The 24,929-nt window shown below is 38.5% G+C and overlaps 1 protein-coding gene across 5 annotated transcripts in view; it reads left to right on the forward strand.

The window, feature by feature from the left end:
- The window catches only part of BCKDHB (branched chain keto acid dehydrogenase E1 subunit beta), a 210,614-nt gene that overhangs the window by 180,227 nt on the left and 5,458 nt on the right, over positions 1–24,929 (forward strand). For 2 of the 5 annotated variants that reach the window (XM_064597797.1, XM_064597800.1), the window contains one exon: positions 21,167–21,275. The exons of 2 other annotated variants lie outside the window; for them this stretch is intronic. In XM_064597797.1, coding sequence (XP_064453867.1) covers positions 21,167–21,275 — 109 coding nt within the window. Of the gene's footprint in view, positions 1–13,651; positions 13,675–21,166; positions 21,276–24,929 lie in introns of those variants that run through there. One more of the 5 variants, XM_064597802.1, reaches the window with a different exon arrangement.

A 24,929-nucleotide genomic window follows, 5' to 3' on the forward strand; every position in this document is an offset into this window, starting at 1 on the left:
AAACACTTTCTATAGCCACTTCAATTTTATTAAGGTATTTTTCATTGAAATATTTGCCTGTTGTATAACACTGAATTTTAGTTATTTTAGAAAGGAAGCAGTATTATCCTGTATTTTAACCTATTGTTTATTTCATCTGTGAAATGTAGCTCATACTATTTCACTGGGATGATGTGAAGAGTAAATTCTTTAAAAATATGTAAAGCACCTACCACAATACCTGACCCATAGTAGGAACAGAATCAATGACCACTTCATTTTCTTTCTTTTTTGTTTGCAACATAAGTTGGGGCATAAACTGGTCTGTAGAAGATTCTATAAGGAAAAATGCTTTACCAGTTGGAGCCTTTTAAAAAGTAAAAATATCTGTTAGGGGAATCATTCCTATCAGGCAGGTTGTTGGACTGGAGTGACTTCTAAGGTTTCATTCATATTCTGTAATTTCAAGATTCTGAAGGAGTAAAAATAACTGGTAGACTTCGTTAGGTAGTACAGTCTCAAATTTAGGATAATTTACTTTGACAGTTAAATCCGAAAACAGATGTTAAAACATTTACAAACTTCAGTGAACTATTTTTTAATTGAGTGCCCAATCATCTTAAGAACTTAAGTTATACTTGATTACCTTAGATTTTCCTTGAATCATAGTGATTTAATTTGTATATGAAAAGTAATTCTAGTTTTGTATCATTCATTATACAGCATAATATTCAGTGCAACTCAAACACAAACTGGCTGGGGTTTTTTTTTTTTTTTTTTTTTTTTTCATTTTGCATCCGTGATTTTTCCATACTACATGGTCATTATTCTAATTCTTTACAAGGATAAAAATATGCTTCTTTCCATCAGAACTTCCCAGCAACTGCTAGGTTCGTATTATATGATTATATGATGGGTAACAACATAAGCAAATGTGTTTGTGATGCCCGGTCTTCATTCAGTGTAACTTCACTCTTAATTAATGGAGAAAATTGTGAAATCAAGATGCTTCCCACAAAGAGTTCTTAAAATAAAATGCTTCGTACCACTAACATTTGTCTTGTGATTTTTGCTTTCTTTGCCTAGAAGTACTGGCAAAAACGAGAGGAAAGTGGGCTTACTTGTTTTGATCTCTCGGTGGCTAGCTATTGTTTTCCTGCAGCCTGGGCATGGGTTTTGTTACAGAATGCTTTGTGGACTGCCTCCTCGTCTTCTGCACAGACTGCTCTGACCTTGGATCACAATGGAGGGCAGAAACCATTTAGGAGCACTGAACAGTGTGGCTCTTATTCTGTTTGTTTTGAGACGTTCTGAATTGGCTCAAATCAGCCTTCCCAGAAGAGAATCTCGGGGTGGGGTTTAGAATCAAAGCAGCATTTCTCCAAGGGATGAAGATTTATGCTATCAGCCTTTTACATTAGGTACTCTCTCTGGGCTTGCTCTAATGCTTTAAAAAGTTTTCCTTCCAATTCCTCTCAGGCTTCATTGAGCTGTCAGGGTCAGATGTGGCCTTCCTCTCTGCCTGAGCTTCTAACACAAACGTGGGGCCTCTGCAGTTTTTCCCTCATGGGAGTGGACTTGACTGAGAATTTGAAGACCCCTGTATTAGTTTTCTATTGCTGCCACAACAAATTACCACAAACTCAGTGGCTTAAAACAACATAAATTTATTATTTCATAGCTCTGTAGATCCAGATTTGACACATGTCTCACTGGGCTGAAATCAAGGTGTTGGCAGGGCTGTGTTCATTTCTGGAGGAGTCTCTAGGGGATCATCCTGGCCTTTTCCAGCCTCCAGAGGCTGGTTTCGTTCCTTGGCTCACGGCACTGCCTCCATCTTCAAAGCTAGCAGTGGTGCATCTTTCTGACTCCTCCTGTTGTCTTAGTGCCCTCTCTCTGACCACAGCTGGGAAAGTTCTCCAAATTTCAGGATTCAGGTAATTAGATTGGCCCTCCCTGAATAACCCAGGGTACTATTCTCATCTCAGCATCCTTCATCCTAATCACGTCTGTAAAGTGCTTTTTGCCGCATAACGTAACGTGTTCCCAGTGTCAGGGGATTAGAACAGGGGCATTTTTCAGGGCAATTACCACAATCCGCTTCCCCTTTTGGTCAGTGGGTTACACTAGTCCGGGGACCTGAGGGAGACCACCATCCCTCCTCTTCTTCACAGCAGGCCCAGAATATAGTCATTTTAGAAGCACAGAATCTAGTGCATAGACCAGGGCTTCTCAGCCTGTTTCCCTTCTGTTGAACAGACTGAGATTCTGGCTGTCTCTCCCTCTAATTCCGTGCAGGAGCTCTAGGTCTTGCTTTGAGATGCTTTGTCCCCTGAGTCCTCAATATGCCAGTGTTCTGTTCTTCCTTTGACTTCTCCTCAGCTCCTCCCACATGGACGTGCTATGTGCTCTCCGGAAATGGCAGGAAAATCCCAACAGTGCTGGGTGTTTAGGCAATAATCCAAAGCCCTATTACCCCCTACTTCTTCCCACTGAAGTTTTTCTCTATCAAGAGCAGGTTGGGGCTTCTGAAAGCAGACAAGAAATTTAATCACGTAAACATTTAAATCTGTAAGGCATAAGGGTAATCAGATAAAAAGCTTAGGCCCTTGCCCTCAGAAAGCTAACAGTCTACTACACAGACATGCAGTGTGGTCATTGCCATCACAGGACGGACGCATGGATCTATGTGTACATTTATCATCTGTACATTATAATGGTCTCTCTGGGGCATTCAGGGGCAGTTGTCCAAAGGCAGATGATAGTAGGACCATGTTAACCAGAGAAGTCTGCTGCTTTCGCCCTGTCCTTATGGAAAGAGCTATGCTTGTGGAATTTTTGATGTGGAAAAGAATTCTGTGTCACAACTTGTGTTTTTCTTCTCTTTCTCAGCACTTGCTTTTAAAGAAAACCAGTCGGAATCAACATACCGGCTGACACCTTACCAAGAGTGTGGTCTTGCACAAATTTCTTATCTGTCTTCGCTTTTTCCATCAGTGGCATCCATCTAAGTGGATCTAAATGCATTATTGTGAGGCTTGCGTGAGTTAATAACGTTAAGCTTTTAGAACGGCCTACAACATACAGAAAACATTCAGTGGTATCATCATGTATCTCTGTCACCATGTATCATCATGATCTCTCTTGAATTACTCATCACTTCTCTGCCATCATAATATGGAACAAATGTCTTGATTCAAGCCAGCTTTTCTCTCTTATTTGTGGCTTAGGAGTTGCCTCTAGATGTGTAAGGAATCTCGAAGACCTCTGATTGCATTGCATAAGTGAAGCCATGTGAACACTATCTACAGACATGGAAATGTGTTTATTTAGGTATAGGAATTGTTGGTTTCCCACAAGATAATTTATAATGCTTAATTTAGATTAGGAAGATAGCTTGCAGTTTTCTCTGTTTGTAAATCTGGTGAGATAATATGGAGAATGATCATTTAAAAGAAACTAATTTTTGCTATGATTAAGCTATATAATTCTAGTCCTCAATCAATATGACCTTCAAAGTCGCTCCTTTAAAATATTAATAGAGTTGTAGAATCAGTTCTTTTTGGAGTTGGGTTATCAGCCACATGTTATATTTGCTTATAAATCTTTAATGAAATAGGAAACATTATGCAAATGTTGCTAAATGTATATACGGCTACATTTAAAATGTACTAAATATGAGCACTTTCTAAATATGAGCAAAATGAAATCCAACTCCTACCAAAGTGAACATGTGGTTTTTTTAATAGAGAAAGCATGAATTCAACTTTCATAAAAGCATTATTAATAAGGGTAAGTCCTTTTTTTCTACCATATGTGATAGAGTATGTTTACATTTTTAAATTTGCTTCATTAATTGCAGTATCATATTATGAATCGTAACAAATTCATCCTTACATTATTTTCTTCCAGCTTCTTGCTTTATAATATATGTAAACAAGTGTTTTCTTGTAACATTTATACATGTGCAACAATGAGCATATTTTTGAAATGAAAAGCCTTCTCAGAGTTTTGGCCACTGAATAGATTAAGCCTTTGATAATCACACAAAAATGAGATGTTTCCCCACTATACCTGTGATATGCCCCCCCAAAAGGTATAAAATTAATAAAAATCCAGTAAATATACCCAGTGACAGTATACCCCAGCATAGATTCTATTATGATCTAAGCAAGCTCACGTTATGAAAATGGTGACATTTTAACAGAAAAAGAATTAGACCATACGGTGTATCTAAAGCTAATGGCTTTCACTTCATATGCAACCCCTATCACTCTGGGTAGCAGCTGCCTAGTGTGTGTGTGGAGAAGGCTCCTGGGTTCAGAGACACAGAGCGTCACCCTCACTTCTGCAGCGGGTGGGGGAGGTCAGCAGTGGATGAGGAGAGGCCCATGTTTTCCATCCCCCAATCTGTTGAGTAACCTTTCCTGGAAAACCCTGTTTCTGTAGTCCTAACCTTTGTAAGGGAGGATTACCTGAGCAGGACATCTGTGGAATGGTCATGTAATTTTTTTTTCCTTTTCATCATGATAAGTGTGGTCACCATCTGTCACCATACAATATTATTAAAATATTATTGACTATCTTCCCTGTGCTGTACTTTGCATCTCCATGACTTATTTATTTTATAACTGCAACTGTGTAGCTCTTAATGCCCATCAGCTATTTCACCCATACCCCGCACCCACCTCCCTTCTGGCAAACACCAGTTTGTTCTCTGTATTTAAGAGTCTTGGGTTTTTTTTGTTTGTTTGTTTATTCATTTGTTTTGACTTTTAGATTTCACATATAAGTGAAATCATATGGTATTTGTCTTTCTCTGTATCTGACTTATCTCACTTAGCATAGTACCCTCTAGGTCCATCCATGTTGTCACAGATGGAAAGATCTTATTCATTTTTATGGTTAATATTCCATTGTATATATACCCCACATCTTCTTCACGCATTCATCTCTCTATGGACACTTAGGTTGCTTCCATATCTTGGCTATTGTAAATAATGCTGTGGTAAACATAGGGGTGCATATAATCTTTTTGAATTAGTGTTTTAATTAATTAATTAAATTTTTTGATAGATACCCACTAGTGGAATTACTAGATCATATAGTATATCTATTTTTAATTTTTTGAAGAAACTCCATACTGTTTTACACATTGGCTGTACCAATTTGCATTCCCACCAACAGTGCACGAGGGTTCCTTTTTCTCCACATCCTCACCAATACTTGTTGTTTCCTGTGTCTTTTTATTTTAGCCATTCTGACAGGTGTGAGGTGATATCTTACTGTGATTTTGATTTGCATTTCCCTGATGATTAGTGATGTTGGGCATTTTCTCATGTGTCTGTTGCCCATCTGTATGTCTTCTTTGGAAAAATGTCTATTCAGGTCCTTTGCCCCTTTTTAAATCAGATTGTTTGCTTTTTTGTGGGTGTAGAGTTATATGAGCTCTTTATATATTTTGGATATTAACCCCATATAAGATATCTTCTCCCATTCAGTACATTGCTTTTTTGTTTTGTCAGTGGTTCCCTTCACTATGTAAAAGCTTTGTATTTTTGCTTCTGCCTCCCTTGTGTGAGGAGGCTGATGTCTAGGATTATGACCTATGTTTTCTTGTGGGAGTTTTATGGTTTCGTGTTTCACATTTAGGTCTTTAATCCATTTTGAGATTATTTTTATGTATGGTGTAAGAAAGTATTCCAGTTTCATTCTTTTGCATGTAGCTGCCCAGTTTTCCCTACACTATTTATTTATTTATTAAGATTTTATTTATTTATTTATTTATTTATTTATTTATTTATTTATTTATCTATTTATTTATTTGACAGAGTGAGACACAGCGAGAGAGAGAGCACAAGTGGGGGGAGCGGGAGAGGGAGAAGCAGGCTCCCCGCCGAGCAGGGAGCCCGATGCAGGGCTCGATCCCAGGACTCTGGCATCATGACCTGAGCCGAAGGCAGACGCGTAATGACTGAGCCACCAAGGCGCCCCTTCCCTACAATATTTATTGAAAAGACTATCTTTTCCCCATTTATATTCTTGCCTCCTTTGTCATATATTAATTCACCATATAAGTGTAGGTTATTTCTGGGATCTCTGTCTGGTTCCATTGATCTATGTGTCTGTTTTTTATTTTTTTATTTTTGCCAGTACCATACTGTTTTGATTACTATAGCTTTGTAGATTGCTTTGGCTCTTTGAGGTCTTTTGTGGTTTCATAAAAATTTTAGAATTATTTGTTCTAGTTCTGTGAAAAATGCTGTTGGTATTTTAACAAGGATTGCCTTGAATCTGTAGATTGGTTTGCGTAGTATGGACATTTTAACAATGTTAATTCTCCCAATCCATGAGCATGGTATGTCTTTCCATATGTTTGTGTTATCTTCACTTTCTTTTATTAGTGTCTTATAGTTTTCAGAGTACAGGTATTTCACCTCCTTGGTTAAATTTATTCCCAGGTACTTTATTCTTTTTGATACAATTGTAAAGGAAATTGTTTTCTTAATTTGTCTTTCTGCTATTTCATTATTAGTTTCTAGAAAATGCTAGATTACTATATATTAATTTTGTATCTTGCAACTTTACTGAATTCTTTTTTTTTTTTTTTAAGATTTTATTTATTTGACAGAGAAAGACACAGCGAGAGAGGGAACACAAGCAGGGGGAGTGGGAGAGGGAGAAGCAGGCTTCCTGCTGACCAGGGAGCCTGATGCGGGGCTCGATCCCAGGACGCTGGGATCATGACCTGAGCCGAAGGCAGACGCTTAACGCCTGAGCCACCCAGACACCCCTGAATTCATTTATTCTAATAGGTTTTTTTTTTGGTGGAGTCTGTAGTTTTCTATCATGTCGTCTGTAAATACTGACAGTTTTACTTCCCCCTTACCAATTTGGATGCCTTTTATTTCTTGTGTGATTGCTGCAGTTAAAACTTCTAGTCCTAATGTGGGAGCTTGATAAGGGTTGTATCCAATACTTAGCTCTTTTGAAACCTAAAAATGTTTATATTTTCATTAACATGACTGTAACTTACTGAATCCTCAGAAACTTTCAGAGAACCCCAGTTTGCCTAAATTTTTAAGAAGGAGCACTTAAATGAGGAGTAATTCTTTACCCTGACATATTATCATCTTTAATGTATTTCAACTAATATGAAACAGGAAAATAATATCTCATACTCTTGAGAGCTATAGTATTCAGAGTAATCAAAATATAAAATGTTCCTTTCCTGATTTTCCATTTGTCTGTACCCCCAGTTACATTTTGTAAAATATAAACAATTATATGTGAGATTTCCAGTAGGAAAGATATGATCTGAAATCAAATGTATTTCCTCATTTTAAAATGTATATTGTAGTATTTTGGTGAAGATCAAATGTTAAATGAGCTCAGCAGATTTTTACCTGGAGTCTACCACATGTGCTAGGCAGTAGAGAGGCAATGATAAGTAGATATGGTACCTGCCTCCAGGGAGCATTCACTTAAGAGGAGAGATGCTCTAATTTGGGTCATCACTATATAGATTCTATAGAGCATATAATATGTACATTTTTTAGCAGCTAAGAGGTGAGTACTTACTCAGAATAGTGCCATCATTTCTCCTTTATTTACTATGAAGCTGTCATTTTTCAAGTGCATGGAAGCCAGCTGGTGATGTTTGTGTTCTAAACAAAATGAATTCATTAGGAACCGGGATCTGTTTAGCCACCTTGAGTTAGATGGGCCTTTGGCATAGTGACTTGTGGTTGTTTGGAAATGGAAAGTAGAGCTACTGGGAAATAGATTTACAAGGGGAAGACTTTAAAGTTGCAGAAATAGCATGAATCAAGGAGAGTATAAAATTATAATTTGTCCATCATCACTAGTAAACATTTACGGAAAATCCCCAGAATGACTGGCTCTAGATTTTACATTTTAGGTTACACTTGCCTTTGCCTTCTGTTCTTGCTATCCTATAATTGCCCAAAATGTTCTCTGTCAATCTGCCTAATGATTTTTTAAAAATACAGTCTGGTGTGTGTGGGCGGTTTAAAAAAAATTTTTAAACTAATTTCGGTGGATTCATAACAATGTAGAAAAGAGCATAACAATTAAGAACTCAGGCTCTGGAATTGGACAGAGCTGCTTTCAAATACTGTTTCTGGTACATGCCAACTGGACTAGTGACCTGCCCCTAAACCTCAGTTTCCTCGTCTCTAAAATGGGGATAAGGAAGCTTCTTTCCTCTCATAGGGCTCATGAGGAATAATAACATAATCCAAGTCATGCTTAATACTGGCATCTGGGTGTATGCTCAGTAGGTGTTGGCTATCTATTTGTGATAATATTATTAGTGTTATTTCAGTTACAGGAAGACACCTTCTTAATTTGTATTCTGCTTTTGAAGTATGATCTTTTGAAGTATTATGTTACTTGTGAGCACAAAATACAAATTGACCTTTGTTTTTTTTTTTAATGATCATCTCTGTCTCAGAAAACGCACCGAAAAGAAAGAAATTCTGCTATCTCAGATTCTCTTTTAACATACACATCACCTCCCCACACAAACAAACTTTAAGACACTAAAACATCCTAAGAGTTTTTCTGAATCCGTTTAATAAGTGGGTTTACACAGTATATAGACCCATTTCAAACTGTTCTGGCGGAGAGGATTTATGGACAATTTTGTTTACAGCAATTTCTCTCTTTTCCCTTTAGTATTTTCCTAACACATACTTTCTCAAACAGTACTGTTTCCCTTAAAATTCTCACACTTTAGCTATCCTAACTCACATATTCCTACAGTTCTTCTCTGCACATGGATTTTCTTCTTCTCTTTTTCCAATGGATTTTTAGAGAGAAAAATATTACTTCTCTTCGGTGACTATTTTCTACGAGTTCAGCTTCAGGTAGAAACAACTGAGAAAACTTCATCGACTCCAGTGATTCAGAGGTCATTTGTAGCAACGGCCTAGTAGAGCACTGGTTCTCAACCCTGGTTGGTTGTACAGCAGACTCTTCTGTTTTGATTTTTAAGATTTTATTTATTTATTTGACAGAGACACAGAGAGAGAGGGAACACAAGCAGGGGGAGCGGGAGAGGGAGAAGCAGGCTTCCCACGGAGCAGGGAGCCCGATGCGGGGCTCTATCCCAGGACTCTGGGATCATGACCTGAGCCGAAGGCAGACGTTTAACGACTGAGCCACCCAGGCACCCCGAATCTTCTACTGTTTTTAAAACTCCTGGTGATCTGACTGTACCTCAGATAATTAAATCAGAGCCTTTGGGGGTTGGGACTGAGACATCAATTCTAAAGCTCTTCAAATGATTTTAATGTGCAATCAGTCAGGTGTAAGCCCTACTCTGGGAGAGCAATTATGTAAGACACAATTAGATTAGAATCATTGCAGGAATGAGTGACAGAGCAAGAAACCAAAACAGGAGATGTGGACTACCATTTGGTGAAGTTTTCATGGTTTAAAGGAAGAAGAGAGGTGGGACTGTACCTCGAGGGGCTGTAACTTGCACATATCGGTAACAACATACTAGTATATATGTGTTAGCATACATAGCAGGAGGCTCAGCCGGTCCCTTAGGGCAGTGACTCAACAATGTAGGGGGCAGGGATGAACCTGCAGTTCACAGAACTTCTAGGTCATTTTAATACACCCGTCCTTTCCCCACTACCCTCCCTGCCCTCCCCGTCCTTCTCTCTCCATCCCCCAGCCCCTGCCTGTGGTCACCTTCTCCTTTTCCTTCTTAAGTCAAGTGGGAGGGGGCTGAGTATCAAACGTTTGATCTCAGAGCTGACTTCTTTCCTCGTTGCCTCCTAGCTCTAGCAGGTCCAAGTAAGAGTTCTAGATTCACCCTCCTTAGTCCAGAAAGGTCCTGTTTCCTGAACCAGAGACTCTGCTCTGAAGTCAGGAGAACGGACTATGCCAATTTGCTTAGTCAGTGGAGGCCCATCCTTGAACTGGGGAAAGTGTCAGCTTCCCCCAAAACACAGGGGAGAGAGACAGAAGAAGAAGAATGGATATCTGAAGGAAAATCTGGGTACTCTTGGAAGCAGGGAAGATGGGAATGGATGCTGGGCAGCCAGTACCGGCCACTACATATAAAGTCATAGTGATGCAATATAATGAATTATTTTACATTCGTAAATTTTTGATACTTTTAATGGGTACGTTTTGAATGGCATACAGAAAATGCTATAGCGATGGTATTTCTCCGAGCCTCAGGTATTTCAGGGAAAAATATTTCTGTGATAGTTTAGAATATAATATGATAAATATCAAACAATAATTTCCTACATCAAAATGGTTTATTTACATAAACACGATAGCATATGCCAGTCTGTAACATGTGTTACTGATTCTTGTGGAAACTCTCATTACTTCACAACATTATTATTGTGGCAGAATCTAGCCTTTCCGTCATTGTATTTCTGGAGATTATCAGGCAATCACATTGCTGCTCGTTTTCTGGTTACTATTTAACAGAAAAATGTGGTTCCTGGGTATATATGTCATTTTAAGATTCTGCAAACTCTGCCTAGAAAGTGGAACAAATACTAATAAGAGCTTGACAAAGGGCTGGCAAAACCTTCTACAAAATGGCATTAACAGGTGAAATAAAAGAAGGTTGTTAGAGGTCTAAAGACTGTTTAATCATAACCATCAGTCTTAGAACTGTTTTGTGTTTAGTTGTAATTGACACAGGCTAGGTTGATCTATTTAATGGTGTCAGTAATGTTCTTAGGAAATGTTTGGTATCCCCAAGCAGTTTCTTAACAGGAGAGTGACCAGAAAACTACTTGCTAGTTTCTGGAAGTTTAAATTGTCCGACTTCAATCACCTCTCTTCAGTTTGGGATTAAAATCTGGGACTAAAAATACTCGAGGAAAAAACCCTGTAACTTCACTCCAGTTATGAGAGAATCATCAGACAAATCCCGACTGAGGGACATTTTACAGAATACCCGAGTACTCCTTAAAACTGCCAAGGTCATCAAACACAAGGAAGGTCTGAAAAACAGTCACAGCCAAGGAGATCCTAATGAAACAAGAGGACAAAATATAATGTAGAACCCTGGAGTGGAAAAAGGACGTTGGCGGAAAATTGAGGAAATACGAATAACGAGTAGACTTTAGTTAATAATAATGTATCAGCATTGGTTTGTTAATTGTGACAAATGTACCATTACTAATGTGAGATGTTTGTAATAGTGGAAACTGAGCATGGGCATATGAGAATTCTGTACTATCTTCCCCATTTTTCTATAAATGTAAAACTATCTTTAAAGTTATTTTTTAAATTTTGGGAATACATTTTTGCAGAAAAGACTTTCCACCACGAGGTAACAGCAGCAGAGCCTCAAGCTACAGCTTGACTAACGCCAGAAGTCCTGTGTTCTTTGGGGTCCTCTGTGTAGTCACTGAGGCTGGAGTGCCCCTTAGATTTGGTGTTTGGACTTCTTCTGGGTCTATGACCTCCTTTCTGTCTGTCTGTCTGTCTGTTTCACTATCACGTAGTATAGGTTACGAAACAAGGAAACTAATATCCCCTGTATGCCAAACACGTACTGGACTTCACTAAAATTAAACACATCCAATTTTTAGAAGCCTGTGGAATAGATCTACCATTTCCACAAATGAGAAAAACTGAGATTCAGAAGACTAATTTGCCCAGAGTCAGATGCTTCCTCACAGCCTCCACATAAGAGCCTGGTTATTACTTCATTTCTAGGCCTTCCTACCTCCTTACATCTATGCCTTCTTTCTTATGCAGAGAGCACATCGGCAAGACATTTTTTTTTAGCCTACACCTTTAAAAAAAACCTTTTAAATAAGTTTTTGAATGATCATAGGCACTCAGGAAGTTGCAAAAATAGTACTCACAGCCCTGTGTACCCTTCACCGATGAGCTTCTCTCCATGATGACATCTACATCTCTAGTATGATATCGAAACCAGGAAATGGACATTGGTACAATGCTGTTAACTAGACTATAGAACTTTTCACCATTTATTCAGCCCATAATCGTGCATGCACACGAGCAGTTCTATGCAGTTTTATCCCACGTAGAGACTTGAATAGACACCACTGCAATCAAGACACAGAACTGTTCCATCACGATACCTTTTTATATTTGCTCCCTCTGCCATCTCCAACCCGCCGGCCACCACCAATCTGTTCTCCGTTTCTATAGTTTTGTCATTTCAACAATGTTTATGTGTATGGGATTTTTTTGAAATTTGACATTTTTCACTAAGCATAATGCCTTTGAATTCCATCCAAGTTGTTGTGTATATGAATAGCTAGTTCCTCTTTATTACTGATTAGTTTTTCATGGTGTGTATGAATATACCACAGCTTTTTAACCAGTTCCCCATTGAAAGACAGCTGAGTTGTTTTCAGTTTTTGCTGTTTTGAAAAAGTTGTTGTGAATACGTGTGTGTACGTTTTTGTGTGGCTATGTTTTCATTTCTGTGGGATAAATGCCCAAGAGTATGATTGCTGGGTCAGATGGTGTCAGTGCATGTTTAGTTTTATAAGAAATCGCCAAGCCACTTTCCAGAGCAGCTGGTCCATTTTACATTCCCTCCACTGGTGTATGAGTGATCACATTCTCTCCTGTGTTTGGTGTTGTCACTGTCTTTGTTTTTATTGCAAAAAGTGTAGTCTTTTTATTTATTTATTTATTTATTTATTTATTTATTTATTTATTTATTTGACAGAGAGAGACACAGCGAGAGAGGGAACACAAGCAGGGGGAGGGGGAGAGGGAGAAGCAGGCTCCCCGCAGAGCAGGGAGCCCGATGTGGGACTTGATCCCAGGACCCTGGGATCATGACCTGAGCCAAAGGCAGTCGCTTAACCGACTGAGCCACCCAGGCGCCCAACAAAAAGTGTAGTCTTAATTTTCATTTCCCCAATAGCTAATGTGTTGACAGTTTTTCCACATATTTATTTGGCATCTATCCCCTCTTAAATGAAATGTCTGTCCTGTGTTTTGCCCACTTTCTGATTGGATCATTTCTTTGTTTACTGATGAGTTTTGAGAGTTGTTTACATATCCTGTGATATAAGACCTCTGCTAGATAAGTGATTTGCAGAAATTTGCTTCCAGTCTGTCCTGTGCCTACTTTTGCTAAATCTAACATTTTATCCTGTCCTAGAGGTTCTGATCTTCCCTTGAGGAGATGCTCCTGCCATTTAACCCCAGGAAACTATTCTTATGCACTTCATCATGAAAGAAGATTTTGTCCAACTTCTGGACAAATGAAAGAGTGTTTTCCCCACCCTCTCTGCACTTCTTATTCAAGAGATTCTGAAACTTCTCTTTGATGATGTCTTTCCCACCCATTTTGTTAATGGTGATAAGATTGTTTTCACCAAAATGGCCACCTCTCCTGTACTTTTGATCCCCTTCCTATGGAGTTAGCCCCCTTTGGTGTTTAAATCATTTTGTGACTTCTTAAGGTACTTGGGGTTTCTTTTGTTTTCTTCCTTTTGTTTTTGTTTGTTTGTTTTGTTTTGGCTCTGGCCATCTATATTTTATTATCTTTTTTTTTTTTTTTTTTGGCCATTCAATTGTTGAAATGGTCACCTACCAACCTTGAGTCTAAGCTTTGTCAAGAATTCAGGGCTGAAGTTCTTTTTGTTCAAAATCTGTTGGCTTCTGTTTTCAGTATTGAAGGGTGAATGACTCTCAAGCCCTCGCCTTTCTCCCTGTCCGAAAGATGTAAAGATAAGCAAAAACTGGAATTTTCCAAGTGAACCTCTACTGAGTGAGTACCCGCCGTGTGCCAGACATTGTATGCTAGGATGCCTTCTATTGAAGGGATTCAGGAAGGACATTTACTCTTTCAGTGACTGGAGTTCGATTTCCGTTATTATCATGCTGATCAATGTACCCTGGCAGGGAGTGAGGATGATTAAGAAAAGCTAGAGCCACACTGTCTTGTCACTTACCTAGTTGATAACAGAATCAGGACAAGGACCCAAGTCTTCTACTTTGCAGTACAATATTAGTCGGAAAACCAAAGCAGCTGAGAAGTTTTGTCATTCTTTTTCACAAAGAGAACATTTTTTCACAAAACAAAAAGCTAATGGGCATTAAACTTTCTAAGATTCCAAATAATAACTCCAAATAATAGAATTTTCAAATAATCAGAATTTTTATAAATCAAAATTAAGATAAATGCTAAGCAAAACCAAATATACCCTTCTCAATGTTGTATGATTGGGCGCATGGAACACTTTCTAAATATATTTTGCCTTCATTTTTATATTACATCACAACCAGTTGCTAGGTAGCAACATTAATATGGGACTAGATCAGAATTTGCTATAGCTTTGGTGACAGGAAAGCCAGAAAGGACATGAAGGAGGGGGAAGGTTTTTCTTTACTGCCCCTACATGGAATACATGAAAATCTGTTTCTCTCTGCAGTGGATTCCAAATCCTTGCCAAAAGGAACAATAAATAACATTTATAAAAATATCATCTCCATGCATGTTGGTAGGCCATTTTGAGTCTTTTTCTGTATAATACATAACCATAAAAAACCACTGAGAGAGATGCAGAGATAAGAAATAGGGAGAGGAAGTCAGTAGTGTGAGTAAATGGGAAATCGATTATTATCGCTAAGGAACTAGATATGGTAGTAAATCTACTGAATTACCAGAAGAGAAAAGGTGTTTGAATATTAGCCAAGAAGGGATTCCAGTTAACCACAAAGTATAGTAAAGTACTTCTAGTACTAAAATGCCCTGTTTTTATTTTCCTCAGAAGTGGGCATTTCAGTGTTGATCCTTAGAAAGTTTTCTACTGAATGAAGTGATAATTTCCCCAAAATTACACCCCCCAAATGATCTGTGTATATTGTGTACTTTGACTTCGTACCTTCATCCCTATATTGTTTTGGGTCACTGGGTCTCATTATCAGCAACTCCAGCCTTCATCTCTGGTGATGTTTCTGATTTGTTGCAAGTGAACCCTGAGTTTACCTGGAGAATCTTATAAATCTCTGTAGCTACTCTTGTATGTACTCGGTAAAATATAGATATGTGAAATATCAAAACCAAATGTTACCGTCTTCCTGCCAGGGCTGGTCTGTTGCCCACCTGGCCATCTGGTTGCCCACCCCCCTCCCTCACCCCATTGTTCCTCCTTCCGTGTGCACCCTCCCCCTCCTCCTGTGCTACAGTCCCGCCAGCTTTCTCTCTCCATCTCTGGATCCCACCAGGCTCTTCTCTGCCTCCAGGCCTTGGTATTTGTTGTGTGACCTGGAAGGCATGCTTCTACCTAGTTCTTGGCAGAGCTGGTTACTCATGGTTTTCGAATGCTACCTCAGAAAACCCCTTCCCTGAGCCCTCTGGGTAACTTGGAGCTCTAGCTCCCCGTTATTACCTAGTGCAGACCCCTGCATACTTCCTTTCTAGCATGTCCTCATACCTATTTCCCCCACTAGAATATAAAACTCTGAAGGTAGGGACATAATAGGCTCTGGAGTATTTGATGAATGATTGAACACATGGATTTTAGAATCAACATCAAGGTCCTGAAGGCCTCCTGGAAAAGGGCATTTGAGCTGACTTTGGAAAGTGGACTATGTGAAGATAGCAAGGGAATAGAAAAATCCGAGAGTTGAAGAGAGAGAGAGAGGTTTGTGTAAAGGCAGTCTTCTAAAAATGGTAAGCTTCTGAATGGAGGTGAGCCTGTGCACGTCTGTACTGGGCTGGGAGGGAAATAGGGATAAATAAAGAATAAGCTTTGGGGAGCCAGGAAAAGCTCTTAACTAGGGGAGGGCATGATCACAATAAATAGTGTGGCGTCTGGTAGATGAGTAAGACAGTGTTCGGTAATTGCTAAGGAGTGAAAATGTCCACACCCCAGCTCCTGTCTTGTTGATTTTTTTGCCTCATCAGTGACTAAGCTCATTAATGCCCCAGAGTGAAACAGTAGAAGTAGAAACTAGAACCGTTTGGTTAGCAGAGATCTACTGAGCCCTACCCTGCGTCAGGTACTGTACCTCCAAGGCAACGGAGCTGCGCAAAGCAGTGTGCGTGATGGTTTGTAGTGTTGGTTTTTGCACACCTGAAGTGGGGCACAGCTGAAGAGACTTAGCTCTTGATACTGGGATCAGTGAAGACAGAGCTCGCAACCATGTTATCTCCTTAAGTTGGAGGGAGATGTTTCATTTAATCAATGTAATCAGCTTATTTATTACCCTGCACGGTCATAATTACATATCGGGAAATAACCACAGATAAGAACTACAACCGTTCCAATGTGTGCTGCTTGTAAGAAACTCCAAGGGCTGGCTGGAAGCGTATGTTCTTCTCATGTCAGTTTGGCTTCCTATATGTCATTTGCTCCCTGGAGACCGATTTCCTTCTTCTGCCTGGACCTCCGCACATAACCCATTCCAGCTGTAACATCCTTAGATTGTTTATGTCACCAATTTTACCTTGTTTTGAAACTGAACTGGGGCACAATGGCTGATTTCCTTGTTTTTGCATTTATTGACAAAGCTGAATTTCAGTGAAACCGTTCAGTCAGCAAACAGTTTGTTTTGCACAAAAAGTGGTATGTTTCAGTCTTGAAGCTAGTTCCTATCATTGTGGCCATAGAAAAGGAAACCGTATTTTTTTTTTTTTTAAGAGAACATTAGTGTTCAGAGCTGTTGCTTATTGATAGGGAGAGGGTCGTTGCCATAGCGATCTAACAGCCCCTGGAGGGAATTCGGTCATGGCCTTAAGCATCCGGCAACCCACCCAGTTTGGAGAGCCCCTCTGGAAAGAATTTCCTTCCTTGGAAATTATTTGAGTTACTGAAATAAAAATCATTTAATTTCTGTAACTCAGATATGCCCATAGGTTTGTTTTGCACACTTACCGACTGTCATTAAAAGAGAAGCATTTATAATAAATACAGTATATGTGATTTTCTTCAGGAATGAGGCTAAATATATTGCATATCAATTGTCCCATAAACACGTTCTCAAACTCACAAGGCCACTTTTGACTTTTTTCACATGAGGAATAGAGCTTGAAAACCAATTCAACAAGATGTTGATAGAATGTTATTTACCACTGTTTGGGGTTTTCAGAGTTTCGGTGAACATTCGTAGGTGGAAGAAACTCTCATGACATAGAAATCTGTTCAAGCTGTGCTGGGTGAAAATACTCATATATAATACTCGTCTAACAGAAACATAAACCTGCAATCGGTAGTTCTGAATCCGAAATTGCTCGCAGGGCTGATTGATGTGTGAACACTGTATTTACAGGACCAAGACTGCACATTTGCTCTGCAGCTGTGTTTAATGGTTATCAGTTTGGCGCGCAGCGTGATTGTTTTGGAGGGAGAATAGACACTTCAGATCCCTTTTGGCAATTCTGAAGTAACTGAAGTACCTACTGCTGAAGTGAATCATACAAACTTAATTAGATTTGCTACATAATTAGCATTTGAGGAAACCTAAGGAAAATCCTTGTGGGTTGGTGATTTGTTATGTCAGACATACAAGCATGCTCATTCGGGGGACTGGGAATTGAAAATGATGAAATGTTAATGCATCATAACCCAGATAAATTATATTCTTACATAATTTTTTAATTGAGCTTTCCAATGCGGTATTTTCTTATGGATGTCTGAAGTTCTTGTCACAGACCACCGGGACCTGTCTGTTTCCGTGCATAGGGACGGACCCATCCGCACACAGCCGTGCCCACTTGGTGGCACTTCTGTGTGTGCAACTAGCTTTACACCTATAATGAGAGCCCACAGCTATAACATCCTAGTGCCGGCTGTGGAGCCTGGGCCAATAACCACTAATTGAAGCCAGTGAGTAGAGTCTGAGACAGGAGACCCCATACCGCACTTACATTTACATTTTAAGTTCAGATTAATTTAATTGCAGTGTCTTGTCTGTTGTCTGTCATTTTAATTGCAAAAAAAAAAAAAAAGAATTTAATTTTATTCTCAAAAGACATTTCTTTAAGTACTCCAGGAATTTTCTTCTGTTGTTTTAGAGCTCTACAAAGTGAGTTGACCGTGGAGAATAGCTATAAAATATTTACTGCAAAGAGAGGATTGAATTTCATATTCCAATTTAAGTTAAGGCTAGGATAAAACTTGTAACCCATGTGTATTTGAAATATTTTCCTATTCTATCAAAAAGCTGTCATATTCTTATCAAATTACTTAGCTTATTAAGTTAAATCTAGATTTTTCCCATAGATAAGGAAATGAAAGGAGGCAAGTTTCATTTCCTGGTGAAGCACTGAACTGATTTTCTTGACCCTTACGGTGGAAGCAACTTTAAACTTACAGCCCACCATTGGTTGAACATCCAGTTTTTTTCTCAGAATTCAAAATCAGCTTCAGAACTCAAAGTGGCAGTTTATGCCCTGCACTCAAGCAAGCCCATAGTAGAAACAAGTTCCACTCATGTCCTTCCTTCCCCTCATTTTCCCATCTTCTCCCCAACAAACATCTGAAAGAAACCAAACCTATAAATGCACGCTGAGCCTACTGTAACTCTAGAGACCCATTTCTTCCCTGATGACCACCGCCCCCCAAAGACACTAAACTGCTAAGCCTTTTATTAAAAAGTATATATTGATCGGGACTTGCATCAACAAGTAGGCAATTCCACCAGTTTCTCTTTCACAGGTGTAATGGTGGCACGAAATACAAATTTTGCCTTCTATCCAAGCCATACTCTCCTGCCCACTTTTAAATCCAAAGCCCTGTAGAGTGCACCCAAGAGCAAGTGGGCGAGCTGGTTCACATGCCAACAGAGCCGTGTGTACCTGAGTGATCTTGGCCACCTCACTTAACCTCTGCCAGCCTCCTTTCACCTGTCACCACCCCATAGAGTTGCTGAAAGGATTGAGACTATATAAACAATCGTGCTTGTTTATTATTAAGTAACAACATCTCTTTGGTTACTAGTTAGTGTCTGGCTGTTTGTTCTCTGTATGTGTGTACCTGTCCCTTTTTCTGAAGTGATAGGCATATGAATGGATACATTTCTTTTCCTGCAGCCTCCATGTTGTGTGCCAGGATATTCACCAGGATTTGTTGATTAAACATAGAATTATTTGTTTGTGTCCATGTGTGCTTATGCACATCCTTGTCTGTGGTATATGACCAATAGGGAAACTCCTGTGATCTCGGGTGGGGGGTGCGGGCTGCAATCCGTGCTGTGTGTTTAGCCTGATTCCTAATTGAGGGACCTGATTGAATTTTTGTAGAGTTCATCCTCAAATAAGTAGATAAAAAATAGTAAGTCAATGTTTTGGTCCATCTAAATAAATTGTGTGAACATCACCCTTTTATAGAAACTACATAAATTTAATTCATCTAAAAACAGTACCTTTGGCATTTTTAATATATTTTTGCACTTAACTATAAAAGTATCCAAAACCAGGTCCTAGTTATTGTTAAACCACCTTTCACTAGTGTATCTATAGTTTTATCAGGCTTATTAGAAATTTGTCCACAGTGAGCATACAATATAGACTTTGTGAGAATTAGGTTCATCTTATCAGCACACGTATTTACCCAATTATGGGCATTAAAAAGGAGGCACATGTATTTTTCCCTCTAATTATGAAATATCTCTTGATTCTGGAAATTCTGAAAATGTGTATATGCAAATACATAGACATTTAATCTGAGAAGCTTCTTTGTAAGAAATGTTAACCAACTGTAAAGGTAGAAACATAGATATGTAAATGCAGCAAAGAGGAAAATATATTTTGGGTTCTGCATTATATTTTAATTGGACACGGACAATAATTCCAAGTGCTAGATTTGTTGAATGAAAAGGTTAAACTCCCCGTATTAGTAAAAGTCATCTGCATGTAAATAATGAGAGCACTAACAAGCCTTTTCTTACTTAGGTCAGAGATTCCTGCCAAAAACTTGTTTGCTTTGTAAATTAGTTCAATTATTAAAGCTTGGGAGTGCTGCTACTGCTGGGATCCAATTAACAAATTTTTGAATACATCTCCCTGATAATTGATGATAGCCTTAGAACATTTATTTCTGCTGTGCTTTTCTTAATAAAATTGTAGTGATTTAGTGACCAGAATTAAATTGCTGAAAAACAACTTGGTCTGATTTATTCATTCAGCAAAACCAAGCTGAAGGCTGTGTTGCTATGACACCCAAGATTAACTTTAAAAAAAAAAAAAAAAGTGTGTTTAATGTCAGTAAAAACACTGACACATCTCTTTTGGCCTTATGTAGATAAAATAAAGTTGACCTTTTCCCTTTCCCTTGCCTTTTTTACAGTTAGCGATTTAGCATTTAGTTTTTACATTTAGCATTTAAACATAAAGTAAACATAAACTAGAAATTTGACATATTTAAAGAGAAGGAAAAAACAATAACAAAAAACAAACTTTGTATGGTAACAAGAGATCATTCGTACTATAGCAGATATTTTAGCCATCATTTCTTTATCCAGCTTCTCAAACTTTTTAGAAAGAAGGTGCCAGATAGGGGGAAATCACTTTTTCTAGTAGTTTCGTTTTGTGACCGGTCTTGAAACTTAAAATCGGGTTGCAGAATGGGGACAGTGACAAATCCTAATAGAAATTTTCCTAGCGCAGGTTCAGTTTCCCAAATTCTAAAGGAATATATTTTCTGTGTCACGAGACAAAAGAATCATCAGTTTGCTTCAGCCAGGATTAATTTCTGCCTTCCGAGCACCATTTAGTGGTATGAGAATGCTATAGGAATAATTTTATGGAAAAGAAAAAAAAAACAATCAGAAAAACTGAATGCTTTGTCAGATCGTTGAAAGTTGCTTAATAGGAGTATCTGAAGCTTCCTGCTGCCAAACAAAAGCAAGAATCCTACCTGACCGAGAGCGGTTTGTTCATGAGATGTGACCCCACTGCAGCACGTCGCTTATGTTTATCATTATGGACCCACATTCTCAGGAAATTCCACTTTCCAACTTTGCTGCTGCCGATGCTTGCTTCTATAGGGAAGAATTCTGAACTATAAAATTTGAGAAGCTTCAGCGTCTGTGGAAATTTGAGAGCATTGCCTCCCCCCCCACCCCATTGAATATAAATTGTTTTAACAAAAGCATTGTAGCCACAGTACGTGGTAAATGTCAGAATTTGCCCATAGTATGTCTGAAAATAATTTTAACGTTAGCTTTTGAACTTTGAAAGCCTCAGGACATCTTTGGAGACTGCATGCTGCAAATAAACACGATGTTATGTGGAGGATTGAAGGAAGAAATGACTGTTGTTGGCTGCTGTTTCTCACCGTGTTCTTCAGGTGAGGGAGGCGCAGCAGCTGTGGGTCACAGCTCAAGACCACATGTGGGGGAAAGCTGTAAAGCGGAACCAAACCTTGACAGGTTTTACCTGGAAAACCGAGGTGGTTTGGATGGGGTGCGGCTTTTACCTTTGCGGCTGCTAATTTAATTTTTATGAAAAGCAAAATGAGTTAATATTTATAAAGTAGTTAGTACCGTCCCTGGGCCATAGTGAACACTATGTACTTTCTTAAAAAGCGATCTGAGATAACATAAATTACAGAAATGAATTAGCACTTAGTTTCACTTATTTCTGATTTTAAAACAGTGGAAGTTACAAAACCATCATTCTGAGAGGAAAAAAAATCCCTATTATGTAATAAATTGCTGATTTTAATGTTATATTTTGATTTTAAAATTTGTTCTACTTCAGTTTCTACAGTTAATCTGTCGAGATTCATAGATAATTTTATATTAACATGTTTATATTCTAACACAACTATAGAATTTGAGCCATGAATCATTTCTGTGCATGGTTTAATATCATACTCCAACTTTGTTTTAGGTAGCGAGACTGAATCCGGGGAAACCCCTTTAGTTCAGAAATAATATTTCTAACTTCAGAAAATAAGCTTCCATTTTAAAAATGGAATTTGAATTTAAATGAAAATCCTAATTTAGAATTCAGTCCCATTCTTTAGCTAAAGAAATCGTGGAAAACAAAAATGGTACCAGCTTGCCAGTAATTTGCATTAAAGAGGAAGAAGTGGAATTTTTTTAAAAAGTCCTCAGGTAATGAAGACATTTCAGTGAAGTTAAGTCAGAGAGATCTCAGCTTTTAATTTAGTCCAGGTTATGATTTTACACAGAAGCTTTGCTGAAATAGCTGGGCTTGCCTATAATGTTTTAGGTGTTATAGAAAGCTGGATAAAATGATATTATTCACATACTGTTTCACTTAGTTACACTGGTTCCACTGTGTTTTCGAAGTGACAGACTTCATATCAACAGCTGTTTGTCGAACGCATCTCCTGTGCACAGGGTATCAGAAAAATAAAAAAAGCATAGCTTTGATGTTTGAGGGCAGATTAGGGACTGTGCTGTCCGAAGAATTAATTTCATAGGTCTGTGCTATGTAGAAAATTGGTACAGCCTAATATGTCTTCTAAGCTAAGTTTTAAAAACATGATAACATACTATTGAAACCATTAGCTTAAATGAAAAATAATACTGTAGATTAGCAAAAGTTGTATTTATTTAATTCAATAATGAAATTAATTGGAGCTGCTGGCACAGTGCCTTCACAGGTTTCTGTGACTCATTTGCTAGGGAAGTGTGATTCAAGACACCAGAATCATTTTTTCTCCGCTGCTGAAGCTCATGTTTTGGCGATGGGCAAGTTTTCATGGCAGATTTAAAACAAATTTAAAACAAATATTCTCTGATAGTATTGGGAAGCTGGGGGATGTCTAGCCTATAAGACTATTACTCAATTTATAATCAAAATATAAGTCTCCAAGTTCATTGACTTTATTGCTATCAAGTTTGCATCATTCGGTATTTTTTTTTTTCGTATTTTTAGAGTTTAACTCTTGCCCTCCTCATTATGACCTCTAGGTGACTAACTGAACTTAGAAGCAAAATCTCTGTTGTTTTATCTTTAATTTAATAACTTAACTAAATTAGGACTAAATGGTATTGGAATTTAGGTTTAAAACTGAGCACATCCAGAAATCATTTAAAGCTGTTTCTTAATTTTTTTCTCCTAGAGAAGAAATGATAACTCTATGACCTCTACGTCTTGTTCGGTGCTCATTACATTTATAGCTTAATTTACTCCCATCCTATCCCCTCTTGGAAATGAAATATATTCTCATAGTTTAAATGGGTTGTTGGTGGCATAATAATGATTATGTGATGTGGAGCTTTTTGTTTGCAAAATAATTTAAAAATTAATTTTCCAAGCTATTACTTTGAAATTAAGTCGTGAACCGTTGTTTGTCCTATTCCAAGGAGGAATGTAAAATCTTGATTTATCAGGTAATCCCATAGGCAACGTATGCCCATTTCGACTTGGGATTTGTTTCTCATTACAGCATCCTGCTTTTCTGACTTTCCACTAAATGTTTAGAAAATTTAGTTTTTCAGGAAAATTTAAGTAATTTTAATCAGCCTATATCAGCTATAAAACATAGGAACATATATAAAAGACCCAAAGTGTTCTTATCTCACTTTAAACTTTTCTTCACAACTTTCCAACTCAAGATAATATGCGGTCTTACACAATAGGCTGTCTCCAACTTTCTGTCAATAGAGGAACTGAATAAAAATTTTTCCAGAATTGCTCCCAGAAAGAAATCCAAGCCTGGGATTGCCTTGAATTAAAAAATAAAGACCAAATGATTGCTTTAAAAATAAATTAAATGATACTGAGTGGTCTTTTATTCTTGACTCTATTTTTCAAAATGTCTATACCTTGGTTACATTCAATTATATTGGGCTCTTTTACTTGTAACCTTCCAGTAGCTAACTGACAGCCTAATTTGCTATAGTAGCATTGCTTGGAAATGATGTGCTTTTCGGGGGAGGGGAGGTAGATTTTTTTTAACCATTTCCAGAGCACTTGCCTTCCTCATCTAGCTATCATTCCAGCCCCAGGAACTGGCACTTGGTGTCCAGGCTCCCTGATTCCCACCAGGGGGCAGCACTGGACCCTCCCTTTCCCTGAGGCCTGAGCGCAGCCTGGCTCCTCATAACCTCAGTTCCTCATACAGTGCTTACTTATTTTTGGTATTTCCTTACATTTTTTAAGGCTTAGTAAGTCTCCAACAAAGGGTAGCCATTCAGGCACAGTGCTATAGGGGATATTACTTCTCAGTGTTGACCGTTCTGTGCACCAGAATCTTTTCTTCATTGATGATTTGATCTGTGATTTCAAACACCTTGTGTTTATAACAACTTGGGAAACTTGCTTCTTGAGAAGCAAAAACCTAGCCATTATTGAGCACTATGATATGTCGAGCTTGAAACCAGGTCCTCTTTATACGCTACTGTATAGTCTAGAGGGGCAAGTAGGCCTCTAGTAACAGTAGAGTTACAAGACAAGAGGATCATATAATATAATAGCAGAATTTTTTTTTTTTAAAGATTTTATTTATTTGAGAGAGAAAGAATGAGAGAGAAAGAACACATGAGAGGGGATAGGGTCAGAGGGCGAAGCAGACTCCCTACCGGGCAGGGAGCCCGAAGAGGGACTCGATCCAGGGACTCCAGGATCATGACCTGAGCCGAAGGCAGTCGCTTAACCAACTGAGCCACCCAGGCGCCCAATTTTATTTATTTATTTGAGAGAGAGAGAATGAGAGAGAGAGCACATGAGAGGGGGGAGGGTCAGAGGGAGAAGCAGACTCCCCGCTGAGCAGGGAGCCCAATGTGGGACTCGATCCTGGGACTCCAGGATCATGACCTGAGCCGAAGGCAGTCGCTTAACCAACTGAGCCACCCAGGCGCCCAATAGCAGAATTTTTAATGCCTCTAATTTGCTGTTAAGTAAACAGAGGCTCGGAGAAGTTAAATCATCGGAAAACAAAGATTCCCTTCAAATAGAATTCCAAATTCCATGCTGTATCAATTATATTTCCACAGCTTTGCCATAAAAACAATGAAAAGATTTG

This window comes from Mirounga angustirostris, unplaced genomic scaffold (genome assembly GCF_029215605.1).
Source record: "Mirounga angustirostris isolate CCGP_5_RB_7025 unplaced genomic scaffold, mMirAng1.0.hap1 SCAF_8, whole genome shotgun sequence".
NCBI classification, from domain to species: Eukaryota; Metazoa; Chordata; class Mammalia; order Carnivora; family Phocidae; genus Mirounga; species Mirounga angustirostris.